General features: G+C 43.6%; 1 protein-coding gene across 2 annotated transcripts in view; it reads right to left on the reverse strand.

The window, feature by feature from the left end:
• Window positions 1-18,395, reverse strand: part of ABHD2 (abhydrolase domain containing 2, acylglycerol lipase) — a 108,248-nt gene that overhangs the window by 24,675 nt on the left and 65,178 nt on the right. For both annotated transcript variants that reach the window (XM_086364620.1, XM_086364621.1), the window contains exons 4-5: window positions 12,560-12,735; window positions 9,514-9,681 (exon numbers count right to left, since the gene is read on the reverse strand). In XM_086364620.1, coding sequence (XP_086220746.1) covers window positions 9,514-9,681; window positions 12,560-12,735 — 344 coding nt within the window. The remainder of the gene's footprint in view (window positions 1-9,513; window positions 9,682-12,559; window positions 12,736-18,395) is intronic.

The following is an 18,395-nucleotide window of genomic DNA, read 5'->3' on the forward strand; positions in this document are numbered from 1 at the left end:
TTCTGAGGCAAGGGATGGTGAATTATTTTTAAAGAATGAAAATAAATTTTAGAAAGTTATGCTAAGTCACTTCAGCCGTGTCCGACTCTGTGCGACCCCACAGACGGCAGCCCAGTAGGCTCCCCCATCCCTGGGATTCTCCAGGCAAGAATACTGGAGTGGGGTGCCATTTCCTTCTCCAGTGCATGAAAGTGAAAAGTGAAAGTGAAGTCGCTCAGTCATGTCCGACTCCTAGCGACCCCATGTACTGCAGCCTACCAGGCTCCTCCGTCCATGGGATTTTCCAGGCAAGAGTGCTGGAGTGGGGTGCCATTGCCTTCTCCGTTAGAAAGTTAAAATATAGCTAAATAAACATATACTACAATTGGGGCTTCCCAGGTGGAGTTAGCAATAAAGAACCCACCTGCCAATGCAGGAGACACAGGAGACTCGGGCTCAATCCCTGAGGCGGGAAGATCCCCTGGGAAAGGAAATGGCAACCCACTCCAGTATTCTTGCCTAAGAATCCCATGGACAGAGGAGCCTGGCAGGCTATAGTCCATAGGGTCACAAAGAGCTGGAAATGACTGAAGCGGCTTACCAAGTGCGCACTGCATGTACTATAAAATATAAAACAAGCCAGTAACATGGAGGTGTGTGACCCCCACATGCACCACCACCCCCACTCCGCCCCATCCTCAGCCCTGGCCCACCAGATCTGGCAAGGAGCCAATTCTGAAGTGCACGCCACTGGAGAGCAAGCACTGCATCCTTCAAAATAACCACCGGGGTCTTGCCATCCCCACATGTAAAGAGTCAGAATTCAGACCAAATTCAAAACAGAAATTTATGCTCCGTAAGCACAGCTTCACAAATTGGCCCTTGTTCACAGGCAGTCAGCTGACCTAGAAGTGAGGCCTTTTAACGATTCCAGTGAACTTCCACCTTTGCTCGTCTACGTGGGCTCACAGAACACACATAGAGTGAAGATGGAAAAAGGCAGTAACATGGCCATGCAGTGGTATTTGCTGGACCCCACGCTGTGTGCCTTCACATTACTGCTGACCTCCCCAGCTGGGGAATGCAGACTCCCATCTGCTGGACTCTGAAACACTGCCTTCTTCCGCAGGCCTCTCCTGAGCATCTCTCTCTGAGTGATCCACTAGGTGCAGGAGATGAACATACTATGAAAATTAAACACGGAAATCTGGCTCCTGTCTTGAAAAAAGATGCGGTTTGGTAAATGTTCTTTTTGGAAAAGCCCAGCCAACAAGTGCAGCCTGACTGGGACTGTCTCCCGACCTCTTCCCCCGACGCTGAGCTGTTCCTCACTAGACGGGGTGCTTCAGGAAAGCAGGGGGCTTTGGCTACCACCTGTATTCTCGTCTTGGGGTCTGGCCTCATGAATGTCTGTAGGATGTGAGATTAAAAAAAAAAAAAATGGAGCCCAAACCCACCGGGCCTATTTCTGTGACTCTGAGAAGCTGTCGCTGTTCTTTTGCTTTATATCTGATATATATCCGACTGGGAACTATTTCCTTCCTCCTTAGAAGTATCGACAGGATGTAGTTCCTTACACAGAAAGGCTGTGTGGGGACTTCCCTGATGGTCCAGTGGTCCAGTGATTAAGAATCCGCCTTCCAATGCAGGGAACGCAGGTTCGATCCCTGGTCGGGGAACTTAGATCCCACACGCCATGGAGCAACTGAGCCCTCTCGCTCAGGAATCTGAGCGCCACAACTAGAGAGAAGCCCGTAGGCTGCAAGGAAGAGCCCACATGCTACAACTAAGACCTGATGCAGCCAAAAATGAAATAAATGAACAAAAAAAAAAATTTTTTTTTTAAAAAGGCTGTTTAGCTTGTTGTTCAAAATCATGAACTCCAAGGGACTTCCCTGGCCATCCTGTAGTTAAGACTTTGTCTTTCAATGTTCAGTGCAGGGGGTGCAGTTTCCTGGTTGAGGAGCTAAGATCCCACGTGCCTTGTGGCGAAAAAATCAAAACATAAAACAGAAGCAATGTTGTAACAAACAAACAAAAAATATTAAAAAAAAAACAAAACCCAAATACATAATGAAGCATAAAGCTTAAAAAAAAAAAAAAAAAAAGGCATGGACTCCAGGACTAGACTGCTTGAGTGGGAAACTTGGGTCGCCCATTCATCAGTTTTGTGATCTGGAGCAAGTTACTCAACTTTTTTTTTTTAATTTTTATTGGAGTATTACTGATTTACCATGTTGTGTTAGTTTCTGCTATACAGCAAGGTGAATGAGTTATACATATACACATATATCCACTCCTTTTTAGATTCTGTTCCCATATAGGTCATTACAGACTACTGAGTAGAGTTCCTTGTCTCCTGAATTGCAGGCAGATTCTTTACCGTCTGAGCCACCTGGGAAGCCCCTTACTGTATCTAATAAGCAGTATCTCAAATAGGAAATGAACACTGTGACAGAGGCGGCACTGAGCTGGGGTTAAGAACCACACAGTTTGAAGGCGGGTCCTGCCACGTTCTGCTTGTGTGACCCCAGGCAAGGTACTTTACTTCCTTTAGCCTGGCAAGTGGGGAAACTAATGCCAACCTCCGAGGCATCAGGAGGATGAAGGGAAGTAACACCCGTGGATGCTCAGCGCGTGCCTGGCACTGTCAATGCGAGATAAATGGTAACTGCTTCATGCGGGATTTTCCTTTAATGAATTTATGTTTCAAAGGCAGCAGGAAGGATTCCTGTGATTCTAAGTCACAAGAACATACGGATATCCATTTAGGAAATTCTGTTCAAGAGAGATCTAGGGCCAACAGTTTCTAATCACATCAGCAAGGATGCCCAATAACAAGGGACTAGTGCTTATGTGGTTTAGAACAAAGCTGGTAGGTAAGCAGGAAAAGGCTTTTTGCAGTTTTCTCAGAGAGATCTGAGGTGGGTGGGACACAGGAAACAAAGAAGAAGGGCTTCTTGTTAATGCCCTCTTTAGTTTGCCTCTGGTTGAACTCAATTTCGAAAGGCCAGAAGGGGATCTCCGTGACAGGAAGGCCTGCTATCTGCTCCAGAGTGACACGGTTTGCACAAGGGCAGGTCACACAACCACAAGACACACCTGTTTGAGACGTGCCCGTCTGCACGCCACCTTCCGTCCAGAAAAACCATCATTTCACATTCCTCCCCTCAGCCCTCACTCAGGCAATACGGACCTAGTGAGCACTTTCTAGGGGCCAAGCAGAGACTCCGGGGAGCCACAGCAGGAGAACAAAGACCTCTGGTGCTTGTGGAGGGGGACTGGGGAGGAGAGACAGGAAACAAACAGTAGACAAGTACACGGTCTCACCAAATCACAAGTGCCTTGGCGGACGTAAAGAGGGGGATTAGATGAGAATGGGGTCGAGGGCAGTCTCGGAAGGGCTCTCCAGGAAGGTGCCATCTTGGTGGAGGCCTGAATGACAAGGAGCAACCCGGTGAGGGCTAGGGAAGGGCCTTCCACACAGGACGTGGGCAGCCTGAGGTCAGTGGGGCCCTCGGGCCAGTGCCTGGTGCCCACGTATGTTCTGGGTGGGCTGTGGCACGTCTCAGATCAGGCGCCTCCTTCACGTCACATCCAGTCACCCCACATGGAGGAGGCTGACGTGAGTGGAAGCCAAATACCAGTGGAGGGAAGGAGATTTCAAAGAGGTTTAAGGAAGCTTTCAGCCAGCTGCACTATATGGGACCCGATTCTGATCCTGAATTGAGCAAATTATAATTAAAAAGGAAAAACAAAAACAAAGAAGTCAGCTGGGGAAACTGAACGGCTGTGAAGGACTACATTTCAGGTGTGATGATGGTTTATGTTTATGGTAGGGACTGAGTTGTGTTCCCCTCAAATTCCTATATAGAAGTCCTAGGCCCCAGGACCTCAGAATGTCTGTTTGGAGACAGAGCTTCTGGAGAGAGGTAGTCAAGTAAAAATGGGGTCTTTTGGGTGAGCCCCAACCCAACACGGTGGTAGCAGTGGTTCAGTTGCTCAGTCGTGTCCAGCTCTTTGTGACCCCATGGACTGTAGCCCGCCAGGCTCCTCTGTCCATAGAATTTTCCAGGCAAGAATACTGGGGTGGGTTGCTATTTCCTCCTCCAGCGGATCTTCCTGATGCAGGGATCAAACCAGAGTCTCTTGCATCTCCTGCACTGGCAGGTGGATTCTTTACCCCTAGCGCCACTTGGGGAGCCCAATTCAATCTGACTGGTATCCTGATAAGAAGAGATTAGGATACAGACAGAGATGTGGACAGAGAGAGAACCATCTCTAAACCAAGGAGAGAAGCCTTGGCAAACCTGCCAGCATCTTGAACTTGGACTTCTAGCCTTCAGAACTACGAGGAAATACATTTCTGTGGTTTAAGCCACCAGACTGTGGTATTTTGTTTTGGTAGCCCTAGCAGACTAAAACAAAGAGTACGTGTACCTTAGCATCACACCCTGAAACAGTCACAGATGACACGATAGGCTGCCTGGGATTTGCTCCAAAATAATCAGTGAAGGGGGACACAGGAAGGGATGGTTTATAGATGGAATAAGATCGGCCCAAAGCTGACAAATTGTTGAGACTGAGTGATGGGTTTATCCTGAGTTCATTTTACTATGCTCTCTGCTTTTCTATAGTTTGAACAATCGTATAATGAAAAGTTGAAAGGAAAAGCTGAAGAGGAAACAAACTGTGAAAGAGCTACGTCTATGGCTCTCCACCCTGGGGGCGCCGGGCATTCTTAGGGCCTGGCCCCTGGCGCTGGTATCTTTTAGAAGGTCCCCAGGGGAATTCTAATCTTGATAACCATGGACTTACATACACTAAGAGCCAGAAGTTCTTTATGGGAAAAATAAAGAAAGACTTCAAGGGAAGTCCCATATGCCTGGATGAGAAAGTACTATGACAACAAACTTCTCCAAGTTAATTTATACAATAAAATTCCTATTCCAAAACTGTGATACAGGGGCTTCCCTGGTGGTCCAGTGGTTAAGACTCCACGCTTCCAGTGCAGAGGGTGTGGGTTTGATCCCTGGTTGGGGAGCTGGGAACCCATGAGCCTCATGGCCAAAAAAACAAAACAGAAAACAGAAGCGATATTGTAACAAATTCAAGAAAGACTTAAAAAAGTGGTCCATATCAAAAAGCCTTTAAAAAAAAATTGTAATACAGTGCTGCTGCTGCTGCTGCTAAGTTGTTTCAGTCGTGTCCGACTCTGTGTGACCCCATGGACTGCAGCCTACCAGGCTTCTCCGTCCATGGGATTCTCCAGGCAAGAACACTGGAGTGGGTTGCCATTTCCTTCTAGAATTCACCAAAATCTACTTTCCCTCTCTGGGAGCAATGCACCTCCCCAACCCAAGTGAAGTTAGGCATGACCATGTGATATTCTTTGGCCAATCAGTTGTGACTTCTATGGGTACCACTCTAGCTGGAAGCTGCTTGGTGAACCTGGGTCATTGAGTGAGGATGGGGATGGGACACAGAACCCCTCAGCCAACCCAGGATGGATTTGTTGTCTGAGGAAGAAATAAATCTTTGTTTTTAAACCACTGAGATTTGGGGATTGTTTCCACAGCATAATCTAGTTCATCTTGACTGGTACAGAAATTCAACACAGAACTTGACAAAATAATTCTAAAGTTCAATGGAAAAAAATAAACAAGCAGGAAAGTCTAAAGTACACACTGAAGAAGTGATGAGTCAGGGTGAATCTTATCAGAAATTAAGTGATATCACAGAGCAACAGTAATTAAAAATGAATAATATTAGGTGTAGAGGGATTTTCCTGGTGGTCCAGTGGTTAAGACTCCCTGCTTATTCGTGTCCAGCTCTATGTGACCGCATGGACTGTAGTCCGCCAGGCTCTGTTCATGGAATTCTTTAGGCAAGAATACTGGAGAAGGGTTTTGCCATTCCCCTCTCTAAGGGATCTTCCCGACCCAGGGATCAAACCTGGATCTCCTCCACCGCAGGCAGATTCTTTACCATCTGAGCCACCAGAGAAAAGCTAAAGTCACATCAATAGCACTTTGTCATTCAGTCGCTAAGTTGTGTCTGATACTTTGCCACCCCATGGAGTGTAGCACACCAGGCCTCCTGTCCTCCACCATCTCCTGGAATGAACAGTGCTTATGGAAGCACTAATACTTTCTCAAGGCTACCAGAGATGTTTTTGTTTGGATTTCAACAAAGCACTGGAGTTCGGGATTTTTGACCTAAGGTCACATTTGTTTGACCTTATTAACTGATGGTTAAACCAATGCATCTGAATAGGCCAAAGATGTACTGATAAACAAGATAAACAAAGATGTACTGATAAACAAGATAAACAAAGATGTACTGATAAACAGCACAGCTAGAAAAATCATCCATATCTTCTAGGTCACCTGTCTTTCTGAAATACTACTAAAATATAATACACTATAGGAATTTACTTCTAAAATTCTGAGGAAGCAAACGGTGACAACAACAAAGGAGGAAACAGTTAAATGTCTATGAAAAATGTGGGGGCTGAGTTGGCCCTACATGGGCTTATCTAATCCCAGGCTCTTCCTTTCTGATGGCCAGCCTAGGTGTGAAATGCTCGTAAAAGCAGCTGTACTACTGTTTCCCCTACAGCTCTTCCCTCTATTTATGAGCTCCAACCATCCTCACCATTTTTTAAAAAAATTTATTTATTTGGCTGTGCCAGGTCTTTAGTCACGGAACGTGGGATCCAGTTCCCTGACCAGGGATTGAACCTGGGCCCCCTGCATTGGAAGCATGGAGTCTGAACCAGTGACCCACCAAGGAAATCCCCCATCCTCACCTTGAGGAGCCACTTCAAATGCTTTTTCTGGGAGAACACTTCCTTCCACGAATGACTCCTTGACTACAGAGAAAGAGGCTGGTTTCCCTGCACTGCGGTGGTGTGCCCACCAGACCTCTCTACTGGTTCACTCATCATACTGTACTGTAATTATTACTGATACTCCCATCTGCCCCTGGAGAACTTATTTATCTTGGCCACACAGAACACTGCTAATCTCTCACTAGCATTAATGGATCTTCAAGTATCTGAGTAAGTCGAACATTTAATAAGCTGTTACTATACGTTAGGCACTCAATTGCCGGCTAAGTCCTTAGTAACCCACATTTAATTGTAAAATTGTAGTCTTCACTTTGCCAATGAAGAACCTGGAACTGAGTTTAAGCAAACTCAAGGACACACAGCCAGCCAGTGGCAGGGCCGGGGTGGCTGCTCTGTGACCACATCCCACAGTGAGCAACTCTTCTCTTCTCCTTTAGCCACTAGACTTCCGGATATGGGTGTGAATGCCCCCTAATCCAATCCCCTGTCCCTATGGCTCAGCACGCTGTGGGGCAGGGGCCTGGACCACACACACCCAGCTCTTCGAGGATTCTGGAGGCTGGGGCGGCCAGATCCAGGCTCTCATCTTGCCTGTCTTACTTACTGGCTCTATCTCTCTGCCTGAATTACCTAGCCTCTCTGTGCTTCAGTCTTTCCATCACAGTTTTACTAACCTCCTCGAGGGCTACTGCTGAGGTGGGAGGGATTCTGTCCATGGGAAATGGATGTTTCCCTGTGTCGGGCACGTGATCAGTGTTTTCGCTAGTATTTCTTGAATTCTTGGCACTTTATGCTTTTAGCACTTCATGCTCCCATCCCAGATCCTGTGGCCAAGCAAGCCACACCTCCCCATTCTCTACTTGTGAAGATGAATTTGTATATCCAAGTACAGGACCTTATTTTTTTTTAAGATTTTTTTTTTATGTGGTCCAGTTTTAAAGTCTTTATTGAATTTGTTATAATATTGTTTCTGTTTTATGTTTTGGCTTTTTGGCTGCAAGGCATGTAGGATCTTGGTTCCGTGACCAGGGACTGAAACTGCACCCCCTGCATTGGAGGGTGAAGTATTAACCGCTGGACCACTAGGGAAGTCCCAGACCTATCATCATTCCCCACTGTTTTCATTTTTATTAGATTCTGTTTCTGTCTTTTGGCCCCATACCTGTCTCCTGCTTACTCACTATTGCCCACGTGCCTGTTGTTCAGTCGCAAAGTCGTGTCCAACGCTGTGACCCCATGAACTACCGCACGCCAGGCTTCCCTGTCCTTCACTATCTCCCGGAGTTTGCTCACGTTCCTTGAGTCAGTGATGCAGCCCTCTCATCCTCTGTCACCCCCTCTTCTGCTCCTGCCCTCAATCTTTCCCAGCATCAGGGTCCCATGTTCCTGTCTTATGTATAAATCTGGGGTTTCACCTATATCTTCAAGCCACTAAACAACCTGCTGTACAGAAGAGAGTCTGTAAAGTGAGTGTCTTTAGGTGGGAGTGCATACCGAGGAGGGGCAGATGGGGAGCCCCCAGCCAGGCACAGAGCAGGCAAACCCGCTCACGCTTCCCTACCTGCCCTTACATGCCACCAAGGGCAGAATAAACCAGAACCACCTTGCTGGAGGACAATCTGACAATATGTATAAACATGCATAAGAAATGCTGACTCCAAAATTCTACTCCTGGAAATTTACTCCCAAGAAGTCATTAAAGAGAAGAAAAAGATTCTATGTAAAAATATTCATAGCTTCGTTATTTAAAACGCTGAAAAACTTTAAACAACCTAAATGATTACAAAGAGGAATGGTTAAATAAACTATAACAGGGTAATCACAGCAAGGTGGCTCTTTAAAAAGATTAAATGACTATGCATCTTTATGTTAGTGAATATAAAATTGTTTAAATTAAGTCACCATAGATATACACCCTATGACTGCACTCAAAAACTGTACACATAGATCGAAGAATGGGAGGATGAAGAAATAGAGTTAGTTATGGTGAGATTATAGATATAATTTTCATTTGTTTCCCATGAAAACACATTATAATTGATTTACTTATGAACACCCCATAGGATGGTACATATATAAAGACACGTATTTTAAGTGTTTATTATTTATGAGTGTTCACAGTTAATCTGAAGGGAGAGTTAAGTAAGATTCAAGAATGAGCAGTCCAGAACACAGAGCCTTACCTAACATAGGACTTCAGTTAAAGGCAAGAAGCATGTATTTAAATATGAGATTTAATTCCTGTCCTCAAGCAGCCTGAAAGCCACTAGGTTGTTAAGGTACCAGATTCCCTTCCCACGGGCATCCACCGGCCTCATCACAATGCTTGCCCGCCAGTCACAGGAGTCTGGAGGAATGAGTGAAGGGCACTAACTTACCAGCAGGGGGCGCTGTGCAAGACCGTCCCCTGTGAGTTTTAGCTCCTGCCCCTGAGATGGGATGAGAGGAAGGTGGTTCCAGCACCTGGTGGTTCCAGGGCCCCACTGAGCTGCTGTTGGGAGGCATAGCTTCTTAAATGCCCTGCTGTTACAATTGTGTGCCTCACCAGCTCTTGCACATGGGCACAAACTCTAAACTCAGAAAAGTAAGGCAGACGCAGATGGAGCAGCACACTTGCAGTGGGAACTGAAAAAAAAAAAAAAGGTCGAGGGGCACTCCGCTTGGCCGTGGCCCCAGCTTACCGTAGGTGAACATGCGTGGCGAGGTCAGTTCAATGTTGGGTAAGGCGCCCAGGTGGTTCAGCACAGCGCACCGATAGCCATTTTTCTGGGCATAGTCGACAAAGGTGCGGATGTACTGCTTCTCGCTGTGATTGGCAATTCCGGGGCAGATGACCATGGTAATGTCATCTGTAGGGTGGAGAAGGAGATTCTGAGATAGCCAATAAATACTGACGTGGTAAATGGACACAATTACACTTCACTGGCTTAGAAAACAGTAGGACAGAATTTAACATTCATCTTTTCACTCTACTTTCAGCCAGAGTAACTTTCCCTTCTAGCTGGAACTGTCTACGTCAGTGCTTCTCAAATTATTTATGGTGAGGGGTCAGTTTTTAAAAAGTTCCAATCCATAAGGGCAGATGCTTTTGAAAAATAAAATACAATAAAAATTAATTACTAGAAAAATAAAATGAAGAAATACAATCTCAATTTTTTAGTACTAGATTCAACAGATATAAAATTCCTCTGTCAAACCACCATACAAATTTCTGAGCATCACTCTTAATTTCTATATGAAATTCTGTATGAATGAATCAATGAACAGAAAAATAAAAAACTATGTTTGCACAGACTTCTTTGATCCAACAATTTTATTTTCAGATATGAATTCTAAAAATATATGGTACATACACAAAGCAATACATCTGCAGTAATGGCAAAAATCTGAATATAATATATATGTCCAGAAACAGGGGTCTGGTTAAATAAGTTTTTGCATATCCAAATGAAGAAATATTATGTAGTCCTTAAAAATAATGAGACATTTTTTTATACACGGCTAAAGGCAAGCTCTCCAATAAGTATTAAGTGGAAAAGAGCAAGATGCAAAAAAAGGCTATGCTATGCTATCATTTGGGGGCGGGGGAGGACATCTATATTTATAAATGCATCCACTAGCTCTGGAACCATACACATGAGTCCTAACAGTTGGTACCACTGGGGAGTAAGGGTGGGAGAGAAATTTACACTTTTACTGTATGTCCTTTAGTAACTTTTGAATTTTCTACCATGAGTATGAACTACCTACTTGAAAATATGAATATGCATTTTTCTTTAAAAGAAAAGTGGTATTTAGGTCATTAAATTCAATCATAAATTTTCCTTCTAAAAGTTGAGACAAATAATTTTTAAATTCTTATGCAATAATGTATAAAGAACATTAAAATTTTTAATAAATCTTGAAATTCCAATTTTTGGAATCCTGCCTTAAATTTTATGAATAAGTATGCTTATCAAAGGATTACTTAAGAATAACAAAATTATAAGCAAGCTAAATGTTCAAAAATAGATTGATTAAATTATGTCATGACCACATGGTAGACTATTAAGCAATCATTAAACTTTTGTTATTAAAGACATTTTAGACTTTTAATGATATGGGAATATACTTATAATGTGTAGTAACTGAAAATTTTCAGTTCTATTTTACTGTAATGGTACAAATGGAACAAAATGTTAACAACGGTATGCAGGGTGTACGATTATTGATGATTATTTTCTCTTTTTAAAAAAAGTTTCTATGTTATCTACATTTTTTAAAGTGAGTATTCCTTTTGTTGTCAGAAAAAAATCAAAAAAGGGGGGAAAAAAGGGCTGCTTTCCTTAGAGCATTTCTTGGATGCAAATACTGCTTTCCACAACTACCTTCATCAATTCTTTCTGGCCACAGGGGTGACAGAAATACAGAGACAAGTTGGAAAAAAAGAATAAAAGTTTTGTCTTTTTCAACTTTCTACCTCCGTCCTAAAGAGCAGACTGGTTAAATTAAATTTTGTGCTTCAACAGTAGAAGAAGTCAGAGCATTAGATACAAGGGAAAAACATATTTAACTGGGTTTGGTAGAGAAGTAAATATTTGAAAGATCGGCTACAAGACCATAAACACACTGTGAACGGCCAACTTATTCATTTATTCATTCTTTCTGTGACTATTTATTGGACTCTGAAGGATTCCAACATTCTAGCAGACAGATAATAAACAGCTACACAAGTAAGTTTAGAGATTGGCAGGTACCATGAAGAACCTGAGCAAGAAGGTGATGGATTTGCTGGGAAGGATCAGAGAGCATCCCTATGAGGAGGTGACATTGGAGCGCAGAGCTAAGTGACAAGGGAGCAGTCACGTGAAAGTCTGGGACAAGCGTTCCTGACAGAGGGAACATAAGCTACGCTGTCACTAGCTACTCGGCAGTTCTAAGTGCTTCAAATAACTGAGAGCTATAATAATATACTTACTGGAATTTACCCCTAAATATTTACTGAGCTCCTATTAAAAAAAAAAAAACAAACGAGGTGCATTTGAATACTATGGAATCAAAATATTGTTCTCTTCTGGTAGAAACAACATTCAGAGGATGCTGCCGTGTAACTCCACTTCCTCAAAAGTCCTCATTGTGAAGCTTTTTAATGCCTGCTTATTGTGCAGCCTGGACGGAACAATGAGAGTTTTATCAGCAATAGAAACTGTGGTTGTTTCTGAGAAATAGGTGTCCCAGACCCCTGAAAATCTAAGCAGAGGGTACCTGAGAGCCTTTGTGAGCTGCTGTTGTCCAACAAAGAAGACTAGCCACACTGCATCTATAAGCTTCGGCTCCCTCACCAGTAAAGCAGGGAGAATAAGGCACCGACTCTTCAGGGTGGTTGTGAAGATTAAATGAGATGAGAGTATATGTGAAACACTTAGACTAGGCCAGCTTCTGTTGCCATTATCACCAGAGATCTGATCCTGGGCTCCAAGTTCTTATACAAACCTTTCTATTTCACAAGAGGACTTATCAACTGTATTCGACAATGCTCTCTGCAGAGCCCTACAAGTCACTCGGCCCGCTCATGCTGGACCCAGTCCTTGCAGGTGGTAGCTAAGTGACGAACCTCGGCTGATGTCCTCTGGGCCCCCTGGATGCGATGGTGACAGTCAGTGGCTTGAGCATTTACACCGAGCTCCCTCAGGGATTAATGCTCCCTCCCTGAGGGCTGGCCCAATCCCACAACCTGAACTAGCTCACCTCCCACACAGTGCTCAGCCAAGGGCTCGAAGAGGTCAAAGGTCGAAGTGGCTCCATCAGACATGGTGATGAACTTCCGGTGCCCATACGGGTGTGGCGACCTCACCCTTCCCATCTTCCCATACAAGGCCGTTTGGATGTGTCCACTTTTCCCCCAGATCAAGGGTGGGATGTATCTAGAAAGGAGGAGAGGAGAGGTCAATTTTCCCACACTCTTGGAATAACACTCTGAAAAACTCTTGGAACAAAAGCTTTTCAACCTTTTTTTCCCCCCCCCTGGTAAATTCTGTCCACTAAGCACAAATAGGATATTTTTTTCAACCTTACATCCAGACCATGATTTACTTCTTTTCCCACTGATGCATCAGATTAGCTTTAGAAATCAACCAGGACATGCTTATATAGACAGGATTTCAAATTGAAGGTGTTAATTAATTCAACATGGGTTATTTCCATAATGTAGAACAGAAAGAAAGCAACTAGTACATTTTGAACACATGTTACTTGACAGGGTTAGCCTCATTATCAACTGAGCTAATGTATATAAAATAGCTGGCAGGCGCCTACGCACACTAAATGCTCACTTCTTTGCCTTCCCCTAATAAGGCAGCCACAGCTGCAGGGGTGACCCCATGAACACAAACCTGCTGCCTTTGTTAAACTGGCAAGGGCTGCAAAGCCCCTGAGAGTCTGTCGAGTGCCTTGTGCGTGTCTTTGTGTGTTGCGGGGGCAGCATTGTATGCTCCGGAGAATGTGCCGGAAGGGCAGAGCAATGTAAATATTTGTTGGATTAATGAAGGATAAAGTCTTGTTAGCACAAGCAAGGCACGACACCACCCTAACAACTGTCCTTCGTGAAAACACAGAGTGACTCTGGTCGTCAGAGGGAAGTGCAAAAACCACAAACTAGTTAATTACTGGGAAAAACAAGGTCCTCCAAGTGACAATTAAGAAATGATTACTGTTCACAATCACAGTTCGCAAGACGATCCCATCTCCTGAAATTGCTATCTGTTTCTCTTCTTCAGCTTTGAGCCCCAGCTTGATGGTCAAGCAGGATTTGGTACTGACGTCAATCCATCTCCGTAGCGTATCACAGTGGTGAGCATTTTGTTAAGAATTTACCTTAATGTTTGTTTGCCAATTCGAAACCATCTTTTTTATCAGACCAGATGATCTAGATCCTCTCCTTAAACCAGATTTACTCTTTTTTTTTTCCCTGGTAATTCATTAACTGTTAATTAATTCATCACAAGGTTTAAGAGAAGGGAAGTTATCACCTTAAGCAAGCCAGTTCCCAGACATGCTTCTTCTGTGGGTACAGGGAGGACAAGGAAGAGTATTTTAAGACCTAAGGACAAGAAATCACTTGCCAATGTCACACCACAGGTGCAAATCTCAGTGCAGAGGGCATGGCCTTTGGAAAGCAGGCAGAAGCATTTATAAGAGATGAGTGGATTATGATAGCAACAGAAAGCAAGCCTATAAAAATAATGTCAATTGGACAGGTGAATACTATACAAGATTTAGATAAGAGAATTTATGAAGGGTTTCAGACTACTTAGGGGCTTCCCAGGTGACTTGGTGGTAAAGCATCCACCTGCAATGCAGGAGACCTGGGGTCAATCCCTGGGTTGGGAAGATCCCCTGAAGTAGGAAATGGCAACCCAATCCAGTATTCTTGCCTGGGAGATCCCGTGGACAGAGGAGACTGGCAGGCTACAGTTCATGGGGGTTGCTAAATAGTCAGACATGACTAAGCAACTAAACAATAAAAACCCTGTTGAAAAATGATGAGGATGACCGTCAGACTACTAAATTGGACGATAAATTGTGCATCGGGGTAGGGGAGTGGTCCAAGAAACTAAACTTTCAATCGCTCCTGGAGGAAAAGTTGAGAGAAAATTTTGTTTATAATGTAAATTAAAAATGGAAATGTTCTGAGGTTAAAAATGTCAGAAGGATGGGTTAAATTTCATCTACTTATTTTCTGATCTTGTTTGGAATACAAAATCTTCTGATTTTGTTTGGAATACAATATAATCTTAGAGAAGATGACAAAAGAATAAAATTTCCATTTGGCTAGTCACAGATTTCCTGTATAATCATGACACATGTGATGACCCTGAGGCCATGCTCCAGATTCAAGGTCCTGTCAGCACCTCTGAATCTTGGCATCTGCCTCCCTCCAGTGGCCTCTTAGCCTCTAGTCTTGTTCCCGCCGACTCTGGCATCCCCCGACCAGTGGAGGGATAACTAACACATAACCCTGGCCACAGTCCTCCATTGTTTGAGTCCCTGTAGCTTGGCTTGGGAGGCCCACCACACTCTGGTGCCTGCCTTTTCTCCCTAAGCTCCAAAAAACCTGAACCACCAGCCCAGCTCCACCCAGGAGCTATTTTTATCCCAAATATCTTTGCTCAGCCTGTTTCTTCTACCTGGAATACACTCTCCTTCTCTCTTTTAAATAATTATTCATTTAAATAATTATATGCATTTATTTTTGGCTGCGCTGGGTCTCAGTTGCCCCAAGCAGGCTCTTTGTCGTGGCGTTTGGGCTTCTCTTTAGTTGCCGTTTTTGTAGTAGTTGTGGCACGCGGGCTTAGCAGCCCTTTGGCGTGTGGCATCTTAGTTCCCTGGCCAGGGATTGAACCCACGTCTCCTGCACTGGAAGTCCCTCCTTCTCTCTTTTTACATCCAATTTTTTCTCCTGCCCGGCTACTACCTGTCTCTCAAAAGTCACTTCCAATCAGATTGTTTGGGGAGCTGCCTCTTCTCTGTGGCCCCTGGCAAAGCACCCCACGACATAACTCCATTCCGGCACTCCTGAGGCTTCATTAAAATACACTCTTTTCAAGAACACTCCTCCCTGCCACCTGCAGGAGCCAGGCTCCTTCTCTCTTGTGTCTGTCCTCATGGCACTACACACACACTAAACATGTAGGGAGGACTTGAGGATGAAGAGTACAGACCCACTGGTGTGAAAAGTGAAAGTCACTCAGTCGTGTCCGACTCTTTGCAACCCCATGGACTATACAGTCCATGGAATTCTCTAGGCCAGAATACTGCAGTGAGTAGCCTTTCCCTTCTCCAGGGGAATCTTCCCAACCCAGGAATCAAACCGGGGTCTCCTGCACTGCAGGTGGATTCTTTACCAGCTGAGCCACAAGGGAAGCCCTCTGAAAAGACAAAGATATGATTAAAATATCATAAGCATCATAATAACGCGAACTTGGCTGTGGCATGACTGGTTTGGCTGCTGATCTCTTTCGAGGCTACTTAGCACTGTTCTCAGACTGGGTTGGGATGAAATTCTCAAGCCGTGTGTGCGTATGTGCATGCGTGTGTGTGTATGAGAATAAACAACTGCCTCAGGGTCATCTGGAACCTTCAGTTAAAGTCAATTGTGCACAGAGGAGGTTTCATAATCTATCATTTTATGACACTACCACCTACTGATAAAACACTGTCTTTAATTAACTTCACGGTAACACAACACGAGAGCTTACAAAATTGAGTTTCTGCATAGCATTTACTGTAGTGGAGCTTTACTGTGTGTTTCTGTTTGTTTATATAACCAATCCACAGATCATAAGAAAAACATTAAGAAATGAAAAACTAGAATAGGTGCCTAGTTACATGGTTTAGCTCAGCGAAGAAATCTGGACCGAAACAACGGAACATTTGAAATGTGTATGAATATGGAAACATTTAAGAAATGCTGCTGAAATAATACATGGAGGAATATGTTTTACTCTAACTACCTATGGAATAGTTTATCTGAAAATACGGGTGCCAATAATTTTACCTATTCCTGTCCCCGAAAGCCACTCTTCCCATTAGGAGCTAGAAACATCTGCACACCCTGTGAGTCCAGGCAGGCCTGTGATTTGTTTGGACTGGTAGGATGTGATGGGAAGCTGCCCAGATCTGGGCCTGGCCCTTCAGGAATCTGGCAGCTTCTTGTACCTCCTTGGAAGCCTGGTGCTATGCAGTAAAGAGGGGCTTCCCTGGTGGCTCAGACAGTAAAGAATTCACCTGCAATGCAGGAGACACAGGTTCTATCCCTGGGTCAGGAGGATCCCTGGGAGAAGGGAATGGCAACCCACTCCAGCATTCTTGCTTAGAGAATTTCATGGACAGAGGAGCCTGGCAGGCTACAGTCCACGGGGTCACAAAGAGTCAGATGTAACTAAGCGACTAAGCACAGCATACGCCAATATAGAAGCCGGGCCTTGACTACACAGTGATGTGGGGAAATACGGAGGGGGCCGAGAGGATGAGAAGTAAAACCTAGAGCTTGGGACTTCCCTGGTGGTCCAGTGGCTAAGAATCAACATTCCAATGCAGTGGCCTTGGGTTCGATCCTCGGTTGGGCAACAGAGATACCACGAGCCACAGGGCAACTAAGCCGGAGAGCCACAACTAGGATCCATGGAAGCCATAAATAAATAAATATTAAAAAAACACACACACAAGAGCTATGTGCATTTTAAATGTTATTGTATCACCAAACTGCCTCCCCCAAAAGAGGGACAAATTTACATTCCCACCAATTATGTATGAAAGTACCTGTCTTCTTCACTCTCATCAAGAATTGGTGTTATCAATCTTTCCCATTTTGGCTACTTTGATAGGCAAAAAATGGATATTTCACTTCAATTTGTGTTTCCTAAAGGTATGGCCAAAAGTTTCTTATTTGAATTTGCATTTCCTTGATTCATATGCTTATTAGCAATTTGTATTTCTTTTCTGTGAACTGTCTATTTATATCCTTCATCCATTTTCTATTATACTTTTCTTTTTTCCTTTTTATCATCCCTACATTAAGTCATTATATATATTATATTTTGCAAAGGTTTTCTCCCAGTCTATCCCATTTATGTGTGTGTGTGTGTGTGTGAATTAACTTCACAAGCATGTGCTGAGCACCTAGTGCAGTCATCACGAGATGACTCTCACAGCCGTGGTTTGGGACGAGCACAGGCAGAAAGGAGAGCGGCAAGGCCTGAGACCCACCATCCCCACCCACCGCCCCGCCCTTTATGGAGGGGCTGGGGGAGGAGAGCTAGTGTGGAAGTGGGAAAGGCCTAGTCTGGGATCTTAACACCTGAAAACATCTCCTTTTTTCTTTTAACTACCATGTACTGTATTGCATACTTTAATTTTGTCTTTCACTTTATATAAATTTTATGTGTTGTGGTTAAATCTGTTAATTTTCTCTGTTAAAACCTTTGTGCTTTGCATTTTGTTTAGAAGGAAACTATTCTAACACCCAATTATAAGTATATTCCCAACACTTCTTTCTGTTATTCCTATAGTTTTTAAAAATGTATTACTCTTTTAAATCTACTTATTTTTGAAAATGATGTGAAGATTTCACTCATTTTTTTTCCTGACAGTTAGCTAATTGTCCTTACACTATAAATGGCCCATCCTTTCCCTACTGTTTTGACTGTCATTTTAAATATACATCAAGTTCTCAATGAAATATTTGGAATTCTTTCTGCATTTTCTATTCTGGTTCATCGATTTCTTTGTCTATTCTTGTGCCAATATGGTATCCCTTTAATTAACATAGCTTTATGGAGTATTTTGAGAATTGATAGTACAGGCCTACCTCACTCAACATTTTCTTGGCAGACTTTTGGCATTTTAGTTTCCAGATGAACTATAGTATTAGCTTGTTCTATGAAAAATTTAGGATTTTTAAATTGCAAACACACCAAACACATACTACTTTGGGAAGAATTGACATCTTTACAATTTGACTTGTCGCACTGAAAAACATGGTGTAGCTCTCCACTATTCAAGTATTTATGTCTTATAGTAAAAC

The sequence above is a fragment of the Bos grunniens genome, chromosome 21, assembly GCF_055505025.1.
Source record: "Bos grunniens cultivar Pamir isolate PY7600 chromosome 21, Bosgru_T2T1.0, whole genome shotgun sequence".
NCBI lineage: Eukaryota > Metazoa > Chordata > Mammalia > Artiodactyla > Bovidae > Bos > Bos grunniens.